This window comes from Artibeus jamaicensis, unplaced genomic scaffold, assembly GCF_021234435.1.
Source record: "Artibeus jamaicensis isolate MK-2021 breed Jamaican fruit bat unplaced genomic scaffold, CSHL_Jam_final contig_387, whole genome shotgun sequence".
Lineage (NCBI taxonomy): Eukaryota > Metazoa > Chordata > Mammalia > Chiroptera > Phyllostomidae > Artibeus > Artibeus jamaicensis.
This window is the reverse complement of record NW_026521812.1, coordinates 30,616,566-30,641,580: the sequence shown is the minus strand read 5'-3', so window position 1 is coordinate 30,641,580 and position 25,015 is coordinate 30,616,566. Positions and strand designations below refer to the sequence as shown.

Here is a 25,015-nt window from a genome sequence, read left to right as displayed (position 1 = left end):
TGTTACCTTAAGGCTATATGGGCCATGCCCAATATGTTACAGTGTGAAATAAAGACATTAAATAAGGTAAAGAGAATCAAACACAAATATTGTTTCCAGGACATGAAAAAAAAAAGTAAGAACTAAATGTCATTGACCTTATTACAATACTTAAATATGTTTACTACTTAAATTACTTTTACAACTCCCCAGAAAGTCCTTTATGGCAGATTTCACATTAAAAACTGGTAGAGCTAGTTAGAGGTATATGAAAGGTAACATTCAGTTTTATTTCTTAAAAAAAGCAAGCCCACACTAAGACTACAGCACACAGGACAAAGCTCCGCTGTACACACATCTTCAACCAACTGAAACGACACTGATCATCTTGCCTCAAGAAGATCTCCGTTTCCAGCTTCTCCATATCTGTTACTGATGTCCCACAAAATCAAAATTTTGTTATCTTTTATTTTTTTAATCCACTCATTGTTTTTTCAAAATTTTCATTGTCTCATATATGCCCATCTTTTAAATTTCCATCATTGTCATCTTTTAGTCATCCTTGTACCCTCAGTACCTAACAAATACTTAACACATAACAGGTGAATAACATTTCCTCTAATTCTTCCCAAAGGAACTACTGCTTTGCAGTCAAATTAAATATTACTTTCCAGAAAATACTTATTTCCATCTTTGTGTCTCTGTTTATGTTGTCTCCCCCAACTGAAATACCCAACCTACAGATTATCCTATTCTTCAGGGCCCAATTCATATTCCATCTCTTCATATATCTTCCTATAAAACAATTTTCCAATTTTAAGATTCCTCATAACATAGCATCATTAGATGTATATAATATTTTCACATATGTGTCATAAGTAACTATTTCTCTAATATTATTTCTTAATATATCAGTGAAAATTAGAGAAACAGAACAAAATGTTCCCATAAACCCCTTTCCTCTATTTCTAATTTAGGTACTTTAGGTAGAACTTTTTTTTAAAACTTTATGTCAAAGACTAAGAATATTTTTAAGTCTCTCAATATATACAAACTACTTTGCCAATAGTATATGACTACTGAAACAATTATTTATTTTAAAAAATAATCTCTAACATCATAATGAGTCATATCTCCAAATGACCTAATTTATAATTCACTGATTACTAATAACACTTAAAATGTTTATTCACTTATTAATCATATGAGGATTTTCTCCTCCAATATAGTTCATTGTGTTGGCCCACTGACCTATTATGATCTAAGTAAAAACTGATTATGGCAAATGTTTTTAAAACTGAAATAGACAAAAGAATGTGAAATCGAGGGGAGAAATCTGCCCAAACTACAGAAGTCATCCACATACAGGTGTCCTGATGGTCTTTAGGCCAAGATCGGAGAAAGAAGGGCATACAGCACCAATCTCAGAAGAGTGGAGAAGGGAAGTATAGTAATTTCCACCTTCAGGAATAAAAGCATAAGGCAGAAACCCAATGGGGATTTTAGTAAACACATCACTAATCATAACAGTAGGAACTTTTTGCAGTTTCTAGAACCTTTATAATCACCCCTACATTTGCTAGTATCATTGGTTCCCTACTGAAAATTAGGAATAAAACCAATCAAACATAGCAGCCTGCAAATATTTGTATTCGAAGACAACATGAAAGTAGGAATACAGATTGATCCCACTCTAAAACCAACCTTGGGAGACAGGGGGAAAATTCTAAGGAATAGACCAGGTTGTGGTAGGTTTATAGAGGAAAGAAAAGCAGACTGGGCATCTCCCTCTTCCTGTGATGAAGTACAAAATCAATCGTGGCATGCCAGTCTAGACCTAAAAAGTGCTCCTAAAGCTTAACTGCAAACATCTGGAGAGTTCTTAACAACGGAAATGATTTGAACACTCTAATGTAAATCTATGCAGTTAAATAGAACTAAACATAGAGGTACATAGGAACAGTAGTATTAAACATTTAAAACCATGTTGGCAGGAAAATGCATTCCTATTCTGGACTGCATAGTTCCAAGACTCATGAGATAAATGGTGGAATGCATGAGAAAAATCAAACTTTGGTTTTACTCATCCTTTTCTTGCTACTGCAAAATGACATCAGATGATGCTGGAGGAACAACTCATGTCCAAAAACAAGGACCATTCAGGACTGAAATAACTGCCTACGCTGGTTCACAGTACATGTGGACTAAACTGACCTATTTTTCAGCTTCAATGAGTTTTGATGAGGCTTAACAGAAACACTGAAAACGTAATAGAGAAATCACCTGTCAGGTCCTCCGCAATAAATACATACATGAACGAGTTCTTCATGTATGGCTTGATTTGCAGTATAATGTAAATTATATCATAAAATCATAAATATAAGCTTAAAGAAAAGCACTGCTTAGTGAAAAATATGGTATTTTAATAATGTATTAATCCAAATAGTCATAGGGATGTAAAGTACAGCATAGATAATACAGTCAACAATATTGTAATAACTATGTATGATGCTAGGTGGGTATTAGAAATATTGGGGGAAAACTTTATAAAGTATCTGACTGTTGAACCACTATGCCATACACCTGAAACTAATACAAAATAATTGAATGTAAACTGTAACTGAAAAATAAAACTTAAATTAAAAGTAATGCATTAGTCCTCTCTATCTACCTTGTAGAATAGACAAGGTTAAAATGATGCTTTATTTTTATTTTTTTAATATTTAAAAAATTGATTCAGGGCATCTAAACTAAGGTAAATTTTTGTTTAAAATTCTATGATAAAACTAGAATATATTATTTCAAAGTCAGAAAGAGAAAGGTACCTATTTTAACAAACAAGAATATGACAATATATTTTTATTCTGGAAAATTAATACCACAATCTTAAAAACGAGTAAGAACATACAAGCAAATGTAACAAATGTGCGTTATGTGCACACACAGACACACACACTTTTCTATGAGAAAGCACCTACTTTTTAAATCCTCTAGACTCAGGGCAGTATTGGTGTCTGATGAAACTGCTTGAAGCCACGATCTTTGTAGTCTGTACATTAATGTTCTATATATACTACACATTGTATTTACCTACTGGAAAATACAAACTGTGATCTGCCAAACACTAATGTTCTAGGTAAGTATTTTAAATCTACAGTCTCACACATGCAAAATTCAACTTGGAATCCCTTTCAGGCTCTGCTTCGGTCTGCATTCAGAGCACTTAATTCTGGGATGATAACCAATAGGACTTCCTCCACCTGCACACTTATTTCTCCTTGTGCTGGTTGTACTAAATGCCTACTATGTGTCCAGTTGTTGGGAACAAAGCAACAAGTCACTCTGTGCAACTGCTGACCTGTTGTTACCCCAGTGAGAAAGTCTAGGGCTCACTGAAAGCAGCAGGCAGATAGGAGGGGAAGAGAGATGTTAATCGATGGAAACCCAAGAAAGCAAGTTTTCTAATATTCTAAGCAAGTTTCCTATATTCAGGTTGGAATCCAGACATAAATGCAAAAAGCTTCCATATAACCAACATTTCCCCTGGTTAGTAAGCATGTCTAGTAGACAGTACAAAGAAAGTTCTCTGAGCAACGCTCTTCTGTTTCACTGCGTGAAAGTAAAGGGATAGAACAGGAAAGCAACAAGAATAAAGGGAAAGTATTCTGATGGCTGTCCCTACTCACTTTCCTGCCTCCCAGCCGATCTCTAATTGGAACTAACAAACTGGCATCTGCTTTAACAAAAATCATCCAGTAAAGGGTCTGGTCAATTCTGACTTAAATGGCCAAACCATACTTTCCGGCCCACCAAGTCAAGGGGACCAGACCATGGCCAATTCGTGAAACTGTTGCTTAATTAGGCAACTCCTTTGGGCAACAAATTCTCTCTATAACAGCCACTTTCTTTTCTCCTTACTATATGGTTAGTAAGGAGAAATACTAACCATCAATACTATATGGTTAAAATGCTTTTAACACCAAACAAACAAAAAAACCCAGAAGAGAGCCATACCACTAAATTTTAGCCCCAAATAACTTTATTCTAGCTTTTTAATATGACCTAAATTTGTCATTTTCTTCCTCCTCTGTTATCTCTCTTCCCATGTGTAACTCTGTGCTAGTCCACTTTCTGCCTCTTACCCAAGTGCCCATTAAGATCTTATCCCCAGAACCAGGACACTCTATATACTACCTTTTTAATTTTCCCTTAATAGGACCCTAGGCAAGAAGTCAGAAGACTTTGAGATCTTATAGAACTATCTATAACTTTTCTACTTCACTTCTCGAAAAAAGAAATGCAACCAGACAAAATGGAAAAAGGTTCCTTTAAATTCTGAATGTTCTGGACTACAGTCCATTTTCTACAAATTCCTGAGCCACTCCAATACACACTCTCATTTACTAACTCTTAAAGCGGGCATAAAACTGTGTGCTCAATTAAATGAGCAGTATAGTCCAAAGCTTCCCAAACAACAGTGTGTAATGAAGGTTTCCATGGATAAATGTAAAAAATAAGGAATATATTAATATATACATAAAAGTATTCACAGATACATATGTAAAACTGCCAAACTGTTCTTTTGAGAATCTGATCATGCTAATTTCTCAGTATAAACTGAGGGTTTAATACGAGATGACAGTGATAAATGATGTTGGTATTTCATGTTTGCCATTTTAATGTGTTTATTTAGCAAATAATTTGACAACCCTGTATCAGTTCTCTAGTTTTTATTATCATTACTATTATGTTCTCTGATTTATCATAGCTGACTTTTCCTACCTATACTCCAGGTAGGTTCTTTGGGCCCATCCTTCAGATATGCTTGCTTCACTAAGGCTTCCACCTGCATGCAGCCTTATTCAAAGAACTACCTCTTCATCCAGAGTGTGGCGTGCGCCTGAAAGATTTCCATTCCATAACCCATAGCCAAGATAGACAGGTGTAGGAGTATACGAGCCCATCTCTCTAGCAGCTCTGCCTCCAGGCAGACTGGGACTGCACACATAAAACTGCATCCCTGCCTGACTTCTTTGCTTCCCCAAAGCACTTTCCTTACTCTCATACAGGTCTCTCCAGGAGCATTTCTGTAACAAATCATTCACAAGGAACAGTCTTCTCAAGGTCTGCTTCTGGGAGACTGGATCCAAGGGCTCCAGGAAATCCCAAAGTCTGGAAACCACTACTCTAGATCTCGAAAATAGCACGCCTGTGCTAGTACGTAGCCCTTCAATAGTTTGTTTTCTACACTCTTGGATTTTCACTTCTTCAAACACCAAGATCTCAGCTCATGATTTCATTTTTGCATGGGCTGTTCTCGCTTTACCTTTCCCATCCAAACTAAAGCCTCCTCAACCCTCAGGTCTCCAAGCCACTTCCTCAGGGAAAAACTTCGCTGAGCCCCATAAACTAGGTTCTTCCCTCCACCAACACACAATCCCCTTTAATCTCACAGTCCTCTTCCAGACCAGCCTGTACACTCAAAGAACACAAGCCATGTCTGTCTGACTCTGTTTTGTTCCCAACACAAACTGGCATAACAATCAATGTTTCTGAATGTCCAAAGAAATTCACCAAAGTTTTAACAGTTACTGAATATGGACAGAAGAATTGTGAAGGTTTTTTTTCCCTTGTATATTTCCTTTTTTTTGGTATTTCCTAAAAAAGCTTTTAAACAATAAAACATATATCCATTTCATAATCGGTAAAAAATTAAAAGGTCCTTTTTTATTCTGCAGTAATAAATGTTGGTTAGATTCTTTCCTAAAATACAATAGCATTTTCTGTACAATAAGTCTAAAAATCACTGAGCATATTGGAGATCACTGTAGGTGAGCTGTCGCTTTAGTCACAATCATGCATTAGAGCCTCTGGCTAGGAACCCAAGAGCACAACTTCCACTTGAAATCAGTTATGCACACATTAAGTTTTAAATTAGAGGAAAGACAGGACATGTTTCAAAGATTTCGTCCCCAATTTGTTCAGCATTTAAAGAAGAAAGTAGATACTTTGTAGGAAAGAAGCAAAGAATGACAGAGTTCAATGAATCAATTCTCATATAAGAAAGGATCCTGCACAAAGTACTTTTTTCCTCAGGAAAAAAAATCTGTATATTGAAAGATGCTGGTTTCCCATGTTTAAAAACGTTTGATTCACTAATAATATTGTTCACAATGAATCATCAAGGTGGTTCTGAAAAGAACAAATAAAGATTATGCCAGCAGTTTCCAGCTTGAATTAAATTCTGTTATTTGTTTCCTGGCAGGCTGGTAGGTGTTCCTTAGAGTGGAGGGAACTGGGACTTCAAAGAAGCAGTATGTCAGGTGGCAGCTGACCCCCGCCCCACTACTCCCCCACTGGCAGCTGGGGTCTTACAGTTTAACAGGTGCCAACTAACTGCTCTGGAGCCAGAACAAACTCATAAGGGCAGGGAATTCTGTCCATTTTGTTCATTGTTCACTGTTGTATCCCTAATACCATGCTTAGCACATGGCAGACACACAAATATTTAATGAACAGATTAATAGTGCTATAAATATCTAAAAAGTGATAATGCCAATAAATAATAGAAAATCATCAAATAATATGATCTGAAGAAGGGAAAATTAATGGCTCTTAAACATGTAAAGATATTCAACCTCAGAAATAAAATTTACCTTAAAATTAACACAACATAATATTTACCAAATTGACAAAAGTATTAAAATCTATTAACACATTCTATAGGTGGAGCTTTGGCAAAGCATGTGTGCACATTAACTGCTGTTAGAAATATACATGGGTAGAGCCTCTCTGGAGGGAGAGTTGATACTACATTAAAATTACCAATGCACAGACCCGTGGCCCAGAAATCCTGAGAATTTACTGCACATGTGCGCACATGTGAAGTGACTCATAACAAGGCTACTGTTTTAATGTTTATAACAGCAAAAGTATGGAAACAACTAAGTACTCATCAATAAGGGCATGGTTAATAACTTGGAGTACATATACATTGTGCATTACTTGCAAATGTAGAAAAGAATGAGTAAGCGCTCTTTGCACTTAATGAAAAGATCCAATACATACTATTCAATGAAACAAATAAAGTACAGAACAATATGAATATTGTACTTATATTTGTGTATGAAGAAAATAAGAGCCCTGGCTGGTGTGGCTCAGTCGAATGAGTGCTGGCCTGTGAACCAAAGGGTCACTGGTTCAATTCCCAGTCAGGGCACATGCCTGGGTTGCAGGCTAGATTCCTCCAGTAGGGGGAAAATAAAAATAAATATATTTTATTTTCATAAATGCTTTTATTTGCTTGTATTTGTATAAATGCTAGAAAAATACAAAAGAAGTGGAGAAAAAGTGGGTTGTTTTGTTGGGGGGGAGGGAGAGGTGGGTCCCAGGCAAATGGGGAACAGGATACATGCAAAACTATACCACATACTTTTTAGTTTACTGAAACATTAATATAATAGTCAAATGTCTATATATTTTTAAAGATTTATTTATTTATTTTTAGACAGAGGGGAAGGGGGGAAGAGAGGGAGAGAAACATCAATGTGTGGTTGCCTCTCACATGCCCCCCACTGGGGACCTGGCCCACAACGCAGGTATGTGCCCTGACTGGGAATCGAACCAGCAACTCTTTGGTTTGCAGGCTGGCGCTCAATCTACTGAGCCACATCAGCGAGGGCCAAACAAAAATACAGTTTGTTAACTGTATTTTTAACAAATCAGCAGGCTGAACTACAAAAAACGAGAGTGACAGTGAGAGAGAGAGGCACTGCCAAGCAAATTAATGAGGTTTTAGGGAGAATGCATGAATTACTTAAAGCATATTTACTTTTAAATGAATATGCCTCTTATAAAAACATTCACCTAATATTAAAGCTAATCCTCTAAGGACCTCCTAAAAGTATTTAAAAGCAATAAAAGCCTGTTTGAAAGTGTTAGAAGTCATATTTCCTCCTAATTTCTCAGATTTCCCCATGTCCCAATTAGTTCAAATCATTTGTTTGTTTATAGTAAATAATGGAGCTCTCGCTGGTGTAGCTCAGTGGATTGAGCACCAGCCTGCGAAGCAAAGGATCAAGGTTCGATTCCCAGTCAGAGGACATGCCTGGGTTGCAGGCTAGTTCCTAGCGGGGGGACACACGAGAGGCTACCATACACTGATATTTCTCTCCCTCTCTCCTTCCCTTCCCCTCTAAAGATAAATAAATAAAATATTAAAAAAATAAGCCCTAGCTGGTGTAGCTCAGTGGACTGAGCACAGGCCTGTGAACCAGAAGATCACAGTTTGATTCCCAGTCAGGGCACATGCCTGGGTTGCAGGCCAGTCCCCTGCAGGCCAGTTCCCAGCAAGGGATGCACTAGAGGCAACCATACATTGATGTTTCTCTTCCTCTCTCCTTCTCCTCTAAAGATAAATAAATAAATAAATAAATAAATAAATCTTAAACAAATAAATACAGTAAATAACGGGACACACAAATTTCACAATCTATGAATATTACAGTGCCAGCCACTATAGGTATAGAGAATGTATTAAATCTTTGTACGTGTGATCTTTTTTCCCTATCAAAAAAACTAAGAAAAATTTTTAAAATTGAATTTGTATAATTTAAGAGAACACTTCTAATTTTTTTAAAAAGCCCTGAATATTAAAACAACCAAAACCTTTCAGGCATATTACATGATCATTAACAAATGAGTCTTACCTTACTTCAGCTAGTGGACTTGGGGCATAGGGATTTGCAGAACAAGCTAGAATTCTAGTAACTGCTCCAGGATGATAGGTTTCCAGAACATGAACAGCTGTAGGATACACCTGCTGTTCAAAAGTAAGTTCTACATAGTCTTGGCTCTGAAAATTAGGCGGTGTCCTCTTGAATGGCAAGGAAGCACTAGGACACTGATCCCACCATGTTCCGTAAGTTCGAAACACAGCTGTTTGAGTGAAGTCACCAGAACTTGGGAATACATTAGGTACACCTGCCAGATTCCACATGGTATAGGACATACTATTCTCACTTCCATAATGGGAACTAAAATCCACTACTTCTTTGGCATACTGCACCACCTCTGCGTTCAGAGGGGAAGTCCGGCTGTTTGATTCTATAGTTCTATGGCTGTTCATCACTTCTCCTCTTGTAGCTGTCCTGGCTCGGCGCCGAAGGCATAGATAATAAAACATGGTCAGAACTGTTAACATAGGGAACACTGGTGACATCTAGATGTGAATTATGAAGCTTCAAAAGGTCAGGTGTCCTCCGTAAGATGCATGAACTCTTTGAAGGATGTTCTAAAAAATTGAATGACTCGATAAAGTAAAACAACTTAAATAAGCAGAAAAATGCATGAAAATTTAAGGTAATAAATGGGCTTTTTGCCCAATGTAATTTCTCAGAATGAAACAAAAAACACTGTAAATGTGAATCTTTGGTATAATCTCTATAATACATATTTAAGAAATCTAAAATACTGAAAATTAAACAATTTTATGCTGCTATCAAAAGCAAAACTAGTATAAAGCAATGGAAGATGACCCCCGCAAAAACCTATTTTACACAAAATTATAACTATCCTTTAAAAAACAGTAAGTCCTTGAACTTTTAAAATTAAAATTATTTAAAATACATGGTGAACCACTAAAATACTGCTGTTAATCTAAGACTTTTAGGCATTTTATAACTTTACTTTTTAACTAATGATTCCCTATTGTTAATTATTCATTATGTCCAAACATGCTAAGTACAGATTTCACATTATGGGAATATAGTTTTCTGGAGCTGACAGTTAATTGAGACCAACTAAATTAACGGCCTTACACATCACAGATCACCAGAGTGTTTAATTTATACCTCTTACCATTATTTGTCAGGGCGGTCCACGCTGGCTGGTGTCTGGGGTGCTGCCAGCTACTCTGAGAAATCACTCACCCCCAGATAGAAAGGTCACAGGATACACAAAGTTGGCACTCATCCATGTGTCCTGAAAATTGCATGCAGATTTCAGGTACAAATATTGATATGTGACATTCTTTTACCTGTGAGACAAGAATTTTAGGAAATACTTTAATTTCCAACTTAGGAAGTCAACTATCCCAAAAGGTTCATCACAGATAAACAAATAACTTTCCAAATGAACAGGCTACACTTTCTGAATTTGTGGACTATTATGAATAATTAATATATTTTGTTAATTTTATGAAAAAATATATAAAAACATTATATCAAACCCTTTCTATATAGAGGTTACAAATACAGAGTTTACAGTCAAACTACGCCAATAGATATTTTATTGGCATCAAACAGTGTTTTTTAAAATTGGACTAGTTTGCAACTTTTAACAATCAAGAGAACCCAGTTAGGGCCTGAGTTCTCTGGGTGGCTGCCACTGTTCCCGGCCAGCTCTACCAGTTTACAACCCAGGTCTCACCCCTGTCCACGTGGGGTAGTTAACCTCTTGTCTACACAAATGGGGAAATCAAACACACTTATTTTTGTACCTATAAAGTCTTGAGCTTAACTTCTAAGCAAAAGAAGAATATACCAACTTTTCTTTAGTAGAGCAATGTGCTAGCCTTTCGAATCTTTAGCACTAAGACTATAAAACATTATAATTTATGAAACACATAAGTAGGCTTATTCTCTGGTACCACCTTTGTTTCAGGTATATACCTGAGCTCCACCAGGGTCTACCAGACTGAGTTTCTTGGAATCTCAGCCAAAGGGAGATTAAAAAGGGAATCTAGCCAAAGACCTTCATTTCTCAAAGTACAGAGCACATAGTAAACACAAAAATGTTCATAGAAATGTGATAAGCAAACAAAAAAATGTAAGTCTAAAATAATTTAAAATTACCTAACAGCATTCTCTGTCTCTCAGTCAATCTCAACCAGACCCAAATACATTGAAATGCTTGACAAAATGTAACAAATAAAACAGTAAATTAACAGCTGTGCTTGAAACGAGTAAAAAAATATCCAGAGTTGAGAGAAACAAAGAGGAAGTCCAAGAGCAGAAAGCAGGAGTTAAAGCTAATACAACTCAGGGAAGCAGTTATAGGTGCTAATAGTAGAATTTCTAACACCATGCAGAAGTGCTATTTCAAGCCACAGATCACAGTTGGAAGTAACTTCATAAAGCCAAAACTCAGGAAAGATCACTTTATCCATGAAACCAGGCAAATGAAAAGAGCTTGCCAGCCAGGAAGCCCAAGGAGACATTGCTTACATTAACACAGGCAATGGAGGAAAGTCACTAGAGTAGAATTGGAACCCTTTGTGGCATGTACCGAGCAACAACTGAGTGTGAGCCCAAATTCATACACCTTCATGCTCTAGAATCCATACTCCATCCCCCAAGTCAAAAAATTTAGAAAGAAGTAGTCCTGAACCTGTAAATCATTAGGGACCCATCGGGGACAGATGGAAAACCTCTTTGCAGGGATGCTTCCACAACACAGGACAGAGATGAAACCTTTTAAAAGATGCCTCACAACAAAAAGTGACAGACCATAAGAGATAATCAGTAGGGCCAGTCAGTAGGCAGACTCACTAAATGGAAGAACTTGTAACCTAAGAACAAAAAATAATAGAACAATCTGAGCAAGACTTTGGGAGTGACAAATCATTTATTAAAATAACTAAGGTGTTTCCACAGCACATGTTCCTAGTGCTGATGTACCATGAGTCAACAAGTCAGATTCACCTCAGGACATATAACACCAACTGCTGAAGTACATAGGTCATACTATAAATGTGGGAAAAAGTACTTGCTTATACAAGCATTTCATCTACCACGAGTATAAATCTGTCAAGAAAAAAAATTTTTTTACACCTGAACAAATCTCTCACACCAAAATTTCAAATGATATGGCTCTTTCACCACATACGTTTTATTTCAAAATAGGTCCACAGGTAAATTAGGAAGGATAATTTATCGAAGAAGTTACTTAGTCTCTCGCTTTCTTAAAAGAATAAGAATGAAATAAACCTTAACTATAAAAATGAAATTCAGGAAATAAGCAACAATGTATACATATCCACTTCACTCAACTGATCAGCTAATTTGGAAGACTAGATATTTAGTTCCCATAAAGCTTCAAGAGAAGGACAGAATACCATCTGCCAAGGTGGATGGAGGAATTGGACTATACAATCTTTGGACATCACCTCTCACTCCAGTCTATAAATTGCTTCAACTAAGCTTCTTACACTTTCTTTATAAAACTGCAATTATTAGAAAGTAAAAGTTTTTTAAAACCAAAAAAAAATCTGCAAAATAAGGTATCATCGTTCATGTGAATGTTCATACTCTTGGCAAAAATATTGAGACAAATTGTGAAAGTCAAATTCTATTTGACATATAAGCCACGAACTTTATAGCTGTTTCCCAGCTAGCTTTTACCATGTAGATTATGGGATAATATCAAAAAGCAGCAAGAGTGTCATATGGGCAATATCATTTTTAGGTTGTGTTAAAGTTATATAAAATTTGGCAATAAGGCAACATATATAAAAGTGAGTTAAAAACTGAAAACATACATATTATATGTTCAAATATCTTTACTGTACAGGAGAAATGTAAATGATGATTTTTTCCAACTATAAATAATAATCTTTAATTTTTGTGAGATACAGTTAAAATGACAAAAAGATATGAAAAAGCAAATATATTTATTTTTACAGTAACATCATTTCAAAAAATCTAGTAAAATAAAAAATCTCTTTTAAAAATAGACAAGGCATAGAAATTTAAAAAGAGAATGTGTAAACCCATTGTTATTAACATCTTTCACTGATTCTGAAGTCCTTTCTAGTCAACAAGGATGACACACAGAAGTGTTTTGTGGGTGGGAAAAATCCATGAAGAAGAAAGGATAGCACATCTCCTCTCCCTGGGAAATGAAGCTGAGAAAGGGGGTAGAGGCACAGCCTCGGCAACAACCAACGCAGAAGCCCCAACCGCCCGTGTACTGTTTGGACTTCTGCCAAGGCATGGAGGTGATTTGTGATAACTGATGAATATCCTAATGAGCAATAAACCAATGCAAATGATACAATAACTCTATCTGGTAAGGAGAATGGTATTCAAAAACAAAATTATTTTTCCCACCTGGTGCAAATAAATATTAGTCTGGTAAGCTAAATTTTTCCAAAAGAGTGATTATAAAAATATACCTCTTGGGAGACATTGTCTTTTCCAGTTCATTCAAAAACACTTCTTTAAAGATTCTTGTAACATATAAAAATGCATTGAACTTTTATACTAGCATAATCAAGGAAATAAAACAATAGCCATTTTAACTTGTATCATGAGACTTTCAGACTCCTTGGGAAACAACTTGCTTTATAGGACATGATTTTATTATAATGCAATTTTATTTTTAACTATGTCTTTCATATTATAGAATGTTTAACAAAGTTAAATAATACAATTACAGAGAAAGCAGTAACAGTGGAAAAGAGAAATTAAGAGGCACAGACAAGGGAGAACATGTGTTTACTACTGAGATTTGAAGTGAGATGGGGAGTCGATGAGGCGGAGAGAAGCAGGATGACAGGAGCTGCAGAGAAGACGGCTTCTGCTTCAGCAGAGGAAAAGGAAGGAAAGGACTTTTCATGAAATAAACAAAAGGAGGCAATGGCAATGAACTTGAGCCACACAAGTTCATTGTGTGGCCACACAAAGGCTAGGTTCATAGTGTGATGAAGGAACCTGCAAAACAAGTTTAAAACTCAAAAGAGAATTCTTGGCTTAAAGTGAAAAGAAACGGAAAAGGACAGGCAGTAAGGCAGTGTCATATACTGAAGGCAGTCATAACATAGTACTTATTTGCAAAATGTCAATGAAGTAAGAGAAAAAAACAGCGTTCTGCAGCTTTGCAGCACAGTACCAAAAGGTGGTATTAGAGTGCTTAATGTGGCACCAAATTAAGCAAAAAAGCCAAACCTTGTATGTTATTTCTGTATTCTGCGGAAACTGATCAAGAGACACTATTTTGAGGAAAGAACTTTGCTGGTTGACTCCAGAAATCAAGACATAAGAGAATGGAGGAAATGATCAATCAAGGAGAGTGAAATTATAGCTGAATTTGGTGCAGAGCTGATGCTCATAAGCAACCCTTCCCTCTTTCCAGGCCTGCCCCCTCAAGGTTTCTATGGTACGACATGCTATTATAGCTCCTCCTACCTCTCAACTGCTTCTCAGTCTCCTCCTGAGTCGTCTTCCTCATTCTCAAATGTATAGAGGCACCATTACAGGAAGGCTGTCTTTCTGATGAGATGATACCATAGAACATTCCACCAATAGTGGCACAAATCTTCTCCCACCACACTTGCTGTATACCCACCACAACTGCACCTGTGCTTTTCCACCAGGGTTGGGTTCCTCTGAAATGCCCTGCATTCCTCAGTGTGGCATCCTCTCACCTATCCTTTAAGGTCAGGTTTAGACCATACCTACCACCTACTTCTTTGTTCTTACATGTTGCATCACTTCCTACATGTTGAGATAACTTTCTACCTTAGTAGACATTGAGTTCCCCAAGTTTAGTGAATGTGTCTTAATTATAATATAACTATACCCTTAGAGCCTAGTACATGCCAATATATGCTCAATAAACATTTGTTCTGTTTTTTTGAAAATTGTCAGAGTACATCGTAGAAGATAATTAAAATAAGCACAGAAATGAAACCAGTGACTCTTTAAGATAAGACACAGGTAGCTGGAACAAAAAAATGAAGCAAAAAAAGTTCCATATCTTGATATAGAGGAAAAGAGGGAAAAATGAATAAAAAACGAAACACAATAGGTGAGAATCAAATGCATGAACTTCTTTGAAACCATCCAATAAGGGAGCATATACATATTGAAATTTTACTGTTCAAAGAGAAATGTAAAAAAAGTAACTTCTCTTAGTATAAAAGCAGCCCCTGAATATGTAAAAGACTTGACTTTGGCCACAAAGAAACTCTGATTGAATTAAAGATTCATAAAAGAGATGACTAGACAGTTAAAAGAAAACTATTTCTCAAATTCAATAATTTTTTAACACTCCAAAACTGTGTTAAGACCATAGGGTGATTATGGGGAACTAGAAAAACTATGGATGAAAAAAATTTAACAACAGAAAAGAAACAGCACAAGAAAGGCAATAATATAAGAGCAAGGGTAAAAAAAGACTGGTTGATACTGTTCTCAGTAAAAGCATCTTTTTCCTTTATCATAATTATTTACATTCCAATGTACTGTATCAGTGACTTTCAACCCTTTTCATCTCAGGGCACACATAAACTAAAATTCTGTAGCACACCAAAATATATTCTGCCAATCTGACAAAAAGATATAATTTTGATTTACTCACACAGGGCAAATACTGTTGTATTGGCTATTGCCATTTTTTTTATTTAACAATCTAAGGGAAAAGAGGTCAGTATCCCCCACTAAACAGTAAGGCACTGCATGTCTTAAAATTCTTGCTGCACGCCAGTTGAAAATTGCTGTACTATACTGAAAAAAAAAAAATAACAATGTCAGGAAGGAGACTTCTGGAATGGAATATTATGACTTTATGTGCCTCTCTTCCTTAAAAAAATTCTCTTCCAGTTAAAACATTTTATTATGATTATAGTTTTTAATCAACAAGTCCCCAGTATAGAATAAATAGGTCAAGTTCTTAACTGAACCAGGAGGATGAAACAAGGATAAACATGGACAATGCAGCCTCCAATCCAGCTTTAAAGCTTCCTGGAAATCCAGGTAAGTAAAGCAGAAGGAGAAGGCAGTGGGGGAAAAACTGTAAAGGCTGAGGAAAAAGCCTGAAAACCAAAGAGGCAAACAATACCTCTCTCTCTCCCAGAAATATACAAAAAGTGTTGAAACCCAGTGGGCACTTCAAGCCTTCTGATGAGTTAATGAACAAATGGCAAGGACTTATCAAGAAGTGCTAAAAAGTCAAACTAGGAATGGACTTGTCAGAAACAAGAGATAAGATTTAGAATTAATTTAAACTAGAAATTAATAATGGTTAGTTCTGCAGAATGTTTCTCTCTACTCTTTCTTTCCTAGACTTTCTTTAACAAGCATATCTAAATTTATGAAATACTGCAGGGGCATTTTCAGAGCTGGCAGGGATGTTAACAATCTTAGTAGCACGAAAAAAAGAATTGAGTCCATTTTTTTTAAACAAAGCAGAGCTGTAGGATAAGTGAATTGTGATTTTCTGATATAATGGATCTGGAAACCCTCTTCCTGCCCAAGGTACTATATCACAAAGTGACAAGGAAGGGCATGTTTCTAATTACATAGTTATGATAATAAAAAATACCTTTGATACATGGCCATGAACTAAAGGGGGGAATGTGGATGGGAGAGGGTGTACAGGGTGGAGGAGAATGAAGGGGGGGGATGGGACAACTGCAATAGCATAATCAATAAAATATATATATTTTTAAAAATATACCTTTGATACAAATGTCATTATGCTATGTTATCTATATATTTACCCTTTTCTTCACTGTTAAATGATGGGTACAAAAAACCATCTGAATGGGAAGAACTATACAATTAGCATAACCCTAAATATTCAGCAGATACACAACTTACATTTAACTAAAACCTGGAATATTAAAGATTAGGGATACTTGGTTGAAGAGAATTTTAATAGACTCACTGATAAGAGAAAAATATCTCCCTCTAACTATTAAAATAATAAAGTAAAATATGAATTTACTTTAGCCTAATACTAGCTATATGTTTTTATGCACTAAAATAAAAAGCACTTTACATAATAAAAATATACTGAATTTAGTTAGCTTTCCTCAGAAAAGTCCAAACACAAGATCATAGGTATGTCATTGCTAGCCATTCAAACTAAGAGTACTATGTTTTGGACTATAAGACGTACCCTCCCCCCCGCAAATTTGGGAGGAATAATGGTTAATGCTGCTGCTGAGTTCTGTTTACATTTATATTATGTTATTTTATATTTTACCATATTTTTTGCTTCAGTAATTTTTTTCCTATTTTCCTCTTCTAAAACTTAGGTGCGTCTTATGGTCTGAAAATATGGGTAACGAAAATAGCATATAATGTTATTAAATTAACTTTGGGGTCCACTTTATATTCCAAAATATGTACTCCATTTTAAGTGTACGGTTCAATGACTTTTGACAAAGGCATATACCAATGTAACCACTACCAGAACCAAGATACAGAATATTTCCATCAGCCCAAAAGCTCCCCTGGTGTCCCCTCCCAGTCCCCCATCCACTTTCTGCACCTAGGAAAAACTGACCTTCCTATCACTATAAATCAGATTGTCCTTTATTTTAGAGTTAGATATTAGTGAAATATGTATTCTTTTGTGTGTAGTTTATTTTGTTCTGTATATATTTGAGATTTATCTCTGCTGTATCAGCTATTTGTTCTTTTTTATTGCTGAATCATATCCATTATATGGACATACCCATTCACCTGTTAACAGACATTTTGGTTGTTATTAGTGCCAAAATGTTTCCAAAATGGCTGTAGCATTTCATATTTCTACCAGCAATATATGAGAGCTCCTTCTAGTTGCTCCACAACCTCACCAATCATTAATACTGTCCGGCATCAGCCATTCCAGAGGGTGGGTGTTGATATCTTCTGGTTTTAATTTGCGGTTATCAATTAACTAGTAATGATATGGAACATCTTTTCATCACCTTATTTACCATTTGTACCTTCTTTAGTGAAATGTCTACTTTACCTATTTTTAAAATCAGTTATTATTGACTTGTAAGAGTTCTTTACACATTTTAAATATGATCTTTATCAGATATATGGTTTGCGACTATTTACTTCCAGTCTATGCTTGCCTTTTCATCTATTTGATGGGATCTTTTAAAGAGAAAAGTTTTCCATTTTTATAACATCAATTTACCTTTTTCTTTTATGGTATTTTTGTATGTCCTAGCAAACATTTTACTTGAGTAGGTAATATCAAGCATAGTTTCAAAAAGGAAAGCCCTGGAACAGGTAGTATTTAATATCTGACATCTGAGAACACTTAATTACAGTTAATAAAATTTTAAGATGATATCAAATTATATGCTATAAGCACTTCCAGTGGAAATGCAAAATGATAAAGCCACTCCTCGATATTTACCCAAGTGCATTGAAAACCTACATTCCACCAAAAATCTGTACACAAATGTTTATAGCATATTTATCAATAATCATTCCAACCTAAGAACATCCAAGATGTACTTCAACAGGCAAATGGGTAAACAGTGGTACAACACAGAACCAAAACTGGGATGGAGGGGAAAGGTTTCACCTTTTTAATGGAAGTGAGAGGGTAACAGAAAATCAATGACACAAGGTTCTAGAATTTGCAAACTTTCAGGGGAGAAAAATAATAAAATAAGTAAGTTAAATTTTTCTGTTAAAAGATAAATTCTTTCCCACAAAAGATCCTTGTATAGAACAGTTCTGTATTTTGGCTATGGTGGTGGTCACAAAATCTATAGAAAACTGCAGAGAACTAAACACACACGTGCATATAAAACTCAGATGAAATCTAAGTATGATCTGTAGATTGCATCAATGTCCATTTCCTATACATAACATGCTACAGTTATGTGAAATGCTACCATAGGAGGAAACTGGATGAAGTATACACAGGATCGCCCTGTATCAATTCTTATAATTAACTGCATGTGAATCTACAATTATGTTTTTAAAAACAGAGATTTTTTACAATGCAAAAAATTTAAGACAAACTTTCAAATTGGGAGGAGTGAAGACTGAAAAGAGAAAGGAAGTCCAGTCATGTGAAGTCTGATGTATAATAGGGGTAAGTAAAGCCAAATGATGTAAAAAGACTGAAAATCAACATATGGGCAATAAAGATCTACTGGTATACACAAAATTGACAGAGATAGAAATAGTAATATTAGACAATGTACACTCCAAGGCAAAAGTCATTAAACAGGGCAAAAAAAAGATGTATTTTTAAAGGCTAAATAAAATCCATTAAGAACAAACAACTACATACAGTAATCTATGAGAATGAATTCAAACAAATTAATGGTCACTGTAGGAGACAAATATATTTTGCTTACTGATTTGTGAGTTTTGAGAAAACAATAAATATAGTATAGGATATAGTATGCTATAATAAATGTGTCAAATCAAAACAGTAGGGAAAGGATAGTTCATCAAAAATGTTTTAGGACAATGTTCAGACACTTAGAAAATAAATTTAGAATATTATCATAGTAACCACTTTTCTTAAATCTCTATATAATACAGACTATCCAATAAGAGAATGTACAAAAAATATTTTAATAACTTTGGGGTTGAAATGCAAAGGCCATAAAGGAAGAGAATAGCAGAACTGACAACAAACATATTAGATTTCCATACAGCAAAAGCTTCCAGAAACAGATTTAAATACATAAACTATAAAAATACTAGTAAACGATACATCAAGTCATTTATAGCCACTATATGTAAAAAGCTATTACCAATCAATAAAGGCGTAACACTTCAACAGAAAGCTAAGCAAAAGATATAAACAGTAAAAAAAGAATACAATTGGCTATAAACACTTACAAATATTCAACTCTGTCAATAAGCAAAGAAATGCACAATTAAATCAGTAATAAAATCATATTTTTCATCCATAAAATTATAAAAATGTAAAAGATGACTGTACCATCTTAGTGGTAATGGTTTTGAGACAATCCTACACAGGTCTCTCACATTTCTGCCTGTCCTATATGCAAAGCTTTTGTTCCAAATTATCTTTCCAAGAGTGTTTTTATAGCGAACACCCTTGATAAAAAAAAGGTCTCCCTCTTCGGGAGAGGGCAGGTTTGTTTACTATCCAGCGTAATGTACATGTCTCTATCTAGGACAAAGGTTAGGCAGGTTTACTTGCAGCCTATTTGAAAGATTCAGGTTCCCTAAACTCAGGGTTCCTCTCCTGTAATGCAGTCTACTTCGTGTCCTAGAATCATCTGGCCCTTATCACATCACCCACTGTAAATTAGGGTTCAAGGAAGCAGCACAAGAAAATGATCATCCTCTGACTACTTTTACTGCTGTGATTTGGCTCTGACCCAGAAGTCTCATGTCTTCTGCCAGCTTCCATGAGACTGTTAGCTTGCAAGTAAGGTAAATCTCAGACTTGACAATTCCTAGTAATGATGTGGCAACAGAAGCATTGTCATAAATTTGCTCTTACAACAAGCTTTTCAAGAGCAATATGGAACAATCTATGGAAATTTAAAACATAGCTATCCTTTGACCAGCAATTTCATGTTTAAACATTTACACTAAAGAAATAAACAAACATGAAAATATGTATATACAGAAAAATGATCCCTGTAGTTTTGTTTGTAATAGAAATAAATTTGGAATTGGCTAAATATCAATAGGGGATTGGTTATATATTAAAATTTTGGGGTTATTCCTACAATGAAATACCAAAAAGCATTTAAAAGGATATTGTTGTACGCAGTGACACAGCTTGTCATCAATTATTACTAACTGGAAGTTATAGTTAACTATATATAGTACACAGCCATCTTGAAATGACTGTAGACTTACAACATTTATTTCTAATGTGTGAAAGGAGAGAAAACAAATGATTAAACGCTTACTGGGTCACTGGGCAAGCAGGCACACAATATATTTACTTTCTCCTTTGGCTATTTCTGTATGTATTGTTTAATTTTTAAAAAAATGTATACATTTATTTTATGATCTCAAAGTTTCTAAGTATCTATTATAGTGACACTTGAAAATTCAGTGTATTTAAGATGTCAGTGGGGATGGTAAAATACAGACATGGGGCTGTGCCAGGGTCACTCTATTGGCATTCATACCCTAGAGCTGAAACCAGTCCAAACAATCCTGCACAAGAGATGATGAGGGGAGAAACACTACACTTAAAATACACAGTGCAAATCAAAAGGCATGCCGATTTTGAATTGAGCTCTTTTCCACGTACAACTCCGAGGAGCTGCTCTATGTGGAGAGCTGCAAGTTAGCAAGAGGAAGGATTTAACAACAGTGATTCAACTGATCATGAGAAAAGCAAGCTTAAAAAATTACTTCAATAGTCAAGAAACTTCAGGAGGAGGGCAAGTTAAAAAAGGAAATAAACTTACCTGACTAAATATGTTCATTCCAAAAATATTTAGTCATGTTAACAATATGCCAGGCATTGTTAGAATCTCTACACATCAAAACACATTATATACCCAGAATAATAAGAGCAGTATGGTGTCAGCAAAGGAAGCCAGAGATCACTGAACAAAAGTTCCTAAGTGCCAAGGATAAACAAGAACTAGGGTCTATGCTAAATATAGTATTTGTTATCAGTTGGGAAAAGCTGAATTCAACGTATAATGATGGGGTCTTTGGTTACAATTTGTTTTGGGGGGAAGGGTAAAGCCTTACTTCCTTTCTTACCCTAAATATTGTGGAGGTAGGTTAAAGATTTAAATACGAAGAATAAGACCACTGAAAAATACTAGAAGAAAACAGAGGTGGGAATACACAATCCATCATGTAACAAATGGTCTAAGAAGGTACCAGAGTTAGAACCATGAAGTTAAAATGGATTATCAAAGTGGATGGGCAATGAGACTAACACAGTGAAGAATGAAGGGGCAGTTTTTGTTAAATGACCACATTTCAAAATAAATGATAAGCAGTTAGCAATATTTTAAGATGCCATTACACAGAGGGCTATAATCACATTACTCGATCCTGGCATTAGTAAAAAATTAACCATCTGACGTTGAGCTGACCTGATTTTCAAGTCCATAACAGTAAGAAGGAACAGGAAAATACAGGATTCAGAGAAGCCAATATTTGGCGCGGCAGTTAAAAACTTTTAAAACTTGGTATGGAAGAAAGAGATGTGGAAAGAAGAGTCCAACTCAACGAACGATTTACAGTGCCTACTATGGGGTGATGCACCTTGCCACTGGAAATGTAAGGACTGACCCTTTCCCCCAAGAACTTAATCACTGTCTCAGAGAGTTTGATGTTATCAGGAAAATCTCCCCCTACTCAACCAAATAGTATAATATGTAATACGGCCAAAAGAAGCATGAAGTGAACTTTAAGGGGGAAAAATGTGCCTATAATCTTAATTTAAGAAACCGAGGGATGCACACCAGAAGTCAAGAAAGGCAGCTTGTGTCCTGAACAGACCAGAACAAGCAAGATCCAGTACCTGCTGTTTGGGAGTCCTCCAGAGCTTAAAGCTTATGCAACTACCTGACCACAGGTTTGTATGGTCTCGACTTTCTAGTTATTCGTGTATTTCAATTAGTGCTTGCAGTCTGAAACGATGGCAATGAGTACTTGGGAAATCTTCAAAGAAAAGCAAAACTACTCCCCTAGTTAACATGTTGACAAGGAGGCCGAGTGGATGTTCATCACCACAGTGCACTCTAAGGAAACCCCTACACTTAGCAAGAAGGCTGCTGCAGAGTATCTCGTGGCGGTCCTGAATGAAGACATGGGCCTGCCTGTGCAAAAATCATAGGATGCCACAGAACTATCAAGGAAGCACTTACAGGAACAACAAATACAGACGTGCGGTGGCCAAAGAGGGGCTTCAGAGCCACAGAGGGGCTGCGTAGTCACCAGAACCCGCAGACGCCGTGGTGTAAACACCCTACGCCGCTCGCAAGCCCAGGAAACGCCTCACGCCCTGCAGGCAAACTAGTGTGCAGAAAAGCGCCCGTGGGCCGAAGCTGTTTTGAGGGGCCCCAAAAAACCCAACGTGGGCGGCGGGGGAGGGGAGACGAGCACCGTCTCAGCAGCGCGCCCAGGCCCCTCAAGTTCGGCGCTCCGCCGAGGCCCGGCTCGGCCCAGCCCCAGCACCGAAAGAGGAAGACGGGGACCAGATGAAGGAGAAACAACAACAGAAAGGGCCGTACCCTGAGGGTCCGGGAGAACGCGAGCTTTGGGCTTCACCAGCGACTGGGCGGCGCGGGGACACCAAGGCTCTGTGAAAACCCCCGAACTCCCGCGCTGCTGCGCGACCCGGAAGGAAGACGCGGTGGCGGCGAGGAGGGCGGGACCAGAGGTAGGCGGGGCACTGCTCCGGGAGCCGAACTTCCCGCGAGGCCTCGGGACTGCCCTCTCCCAGGTGTAAGGTTCCCAGTCCCCTAACGAACCCTTTAAATTGCTCAGTTACTTCCGGCGGACTGCGTTTGCGAGTCCTCCGCGGAAAAACTTTTCTCAGGCGCCAGCCTGCTAGCTGTGGTGAAGCTGTGCTAGGGATCGTTCTCTCCAGAGTTGGGGAATTAGGTAATGCGTAGATCTTGGCGGTTGGTAGAATCTTCAGAGAAGTGCAACAAAGTTAAGTCTTCTAAAGGCATAATTCTCCGAGTTACCAAACCTCTTCTGCCCCAGATACAAATCTTTCCTGTAGGTTCACCTCCCTCCCACCATTCGGAAGCCCGTTAACAATATCCCTGATGAAGATGCTTTCACGGTCTCCCTTACACAGTCGGTGTTTTTTGTTTGTTTGTTTGTTTTTTTAGTATATATAATATCACCTTTTTTAAAAAGTTTGCGTATTTATCTTATTACGAGGTTTCCATTAAGGTGGAAAAGCATTTGATAATGACGATATGTTGAACTACACATACTTGCTATCTGCTCCTAAGAGGGCAAAATAATGATATTTATACTATGAACTGAGCTGATATATACAAAATGGGACATTTTAAAAGGGAATTGAAGCTTCATCCTCAACCTTCTTTAAGCGTGGGCAGCAGTTAGTGACTTGCTTCCAAAGAATATGGAGTGGAAAGTAGCTTTATTGTAGAGAAACCTAGTAAACGCTACGTTGACCAGATGAAAGTTACCACCGTTAGTGATAAACCAAATTGGTAGCATACACCCTAATATGCTGTGATGAGATGGGCACTTTATCCCTGTGAGACTGTTTCTTAAAACCCATGAATTCAGTTTAACTTTGAGATAACATCAGAATACCCAGATATCCTACGAAATGCCTGAACAAACTCTCAAGTTAATAGGGGAAAAAAAGGAATAATTGAAAAAATTGTGAGACCAGAGGGAGACTAAGGAGACAGGACCAGAAAATGTAATATGGTATTTTGAATGGGATCCTGAACATGAAAAGGACATTAGTGGGAAAACTAGTGAAATTGAAATGAAGAGCGGAATTTAGAGAATAGTAATGTATGTACCAATGTTAGTTTCTTAGTTGTAACAAATGTGCTATTATAATGAAATGGATGAGTAGTATACATTAACCCTTTGTATCCTCATTGCATCTTTTCTGTAAATCTCAGTCTATTCTACAATCAAAATGTATTACAAATAATAAATGAAGGTATTAATAAGTAAATAAACCTGACTCTTTTATGGTTGCTGGTGAGACTTGAGTTGATGCCTTCAGGGCACTCAGACCCAGTCTAAAGCAGTTTTTCATTTATAAAATAATTCCAAATAAACTTTTTATTGAAGTATAAAATATATTTAGAAAATTAAAGACAATCTGAGTGTACAGTTTTATGTATTCACCACTCAGATAAAAAAATAGATAACTACCAGCACTCAGTAGCTCCCCGAGTGCTCTCCCAAATGTCTACCCTTTACTCCTCCCCAAAGACAATCATTGTCCTGATTTTTAATACCAGAGATTAATTTTGCTAAGTTTTTGTTTTCATGTGTATAGATGGATTAATACATTACACAGTCCTTTGAGTTTGGCCTCTTTCTCGCAGTATTAGGTTTGTGAGAAGTATTTACATCATTGAGTGTAGTGGTAGCTTCTTGAGATTCTATTGTACAAATATACCATAATTTCCTTGTCTCTTCTACCTCTGAGGAGCACTGAGCTGCTTTTAATTTTGATTATCGCAAACAATGCTACTGTGAACTGTCTTATGCATAGCTTTTGGTGCATGACCCTCCATACATTTTCATTTTACTCTGGAGAGAGAGGAAGGGAGGGAGAAAGAGAGAGAAACATCCAAGTGCTGCCTCCTGTA

General features: G+C 36.5%; 1 protein-coding gene across 4 annotated transcripts in view; it reads right to left on the bottom strand.

Annotated features, from left to right (window-relative positions):
- Positions 1-23,062, bottom strand: part of FBXL4 (F-box and leucine rich repeat protein 4) — a 68,715-nt gene extending 45,653 nt beyond the window's left edge. For 2 of the 4 annotated variants that reach the window (XM_037145483.2, XM_037145484.2), the window contains exons 1-3: positions 22,925-23,062; positions 9,838-10,015; positions 8,688-9,271 (exon numbers count right to left, since the gene is read on the bottom strand). In XM_037145483.2, the coding sequence (XP_037001378.2) occupies positions 8,688-9,199 (512 nt within the window). In that variant the 5' untranslated portion in view covers positions 9,200-9,271; positions 9,838-10,015; positions 22,925-23,062. Of the gene's footprint in view, positions 1-8,687; positions 9,272-9,837; positions 10,016-22,558; positions 22,624-22,924 lie in introns of those variants that run through there. The other 2 variants (XM_053664837.1, XM_053664836.1) reach the window with 2 other exon arrangements.
- Between the last annotated feature and the right edge of the window lie 1,953 nt (positions 23,063-25,015).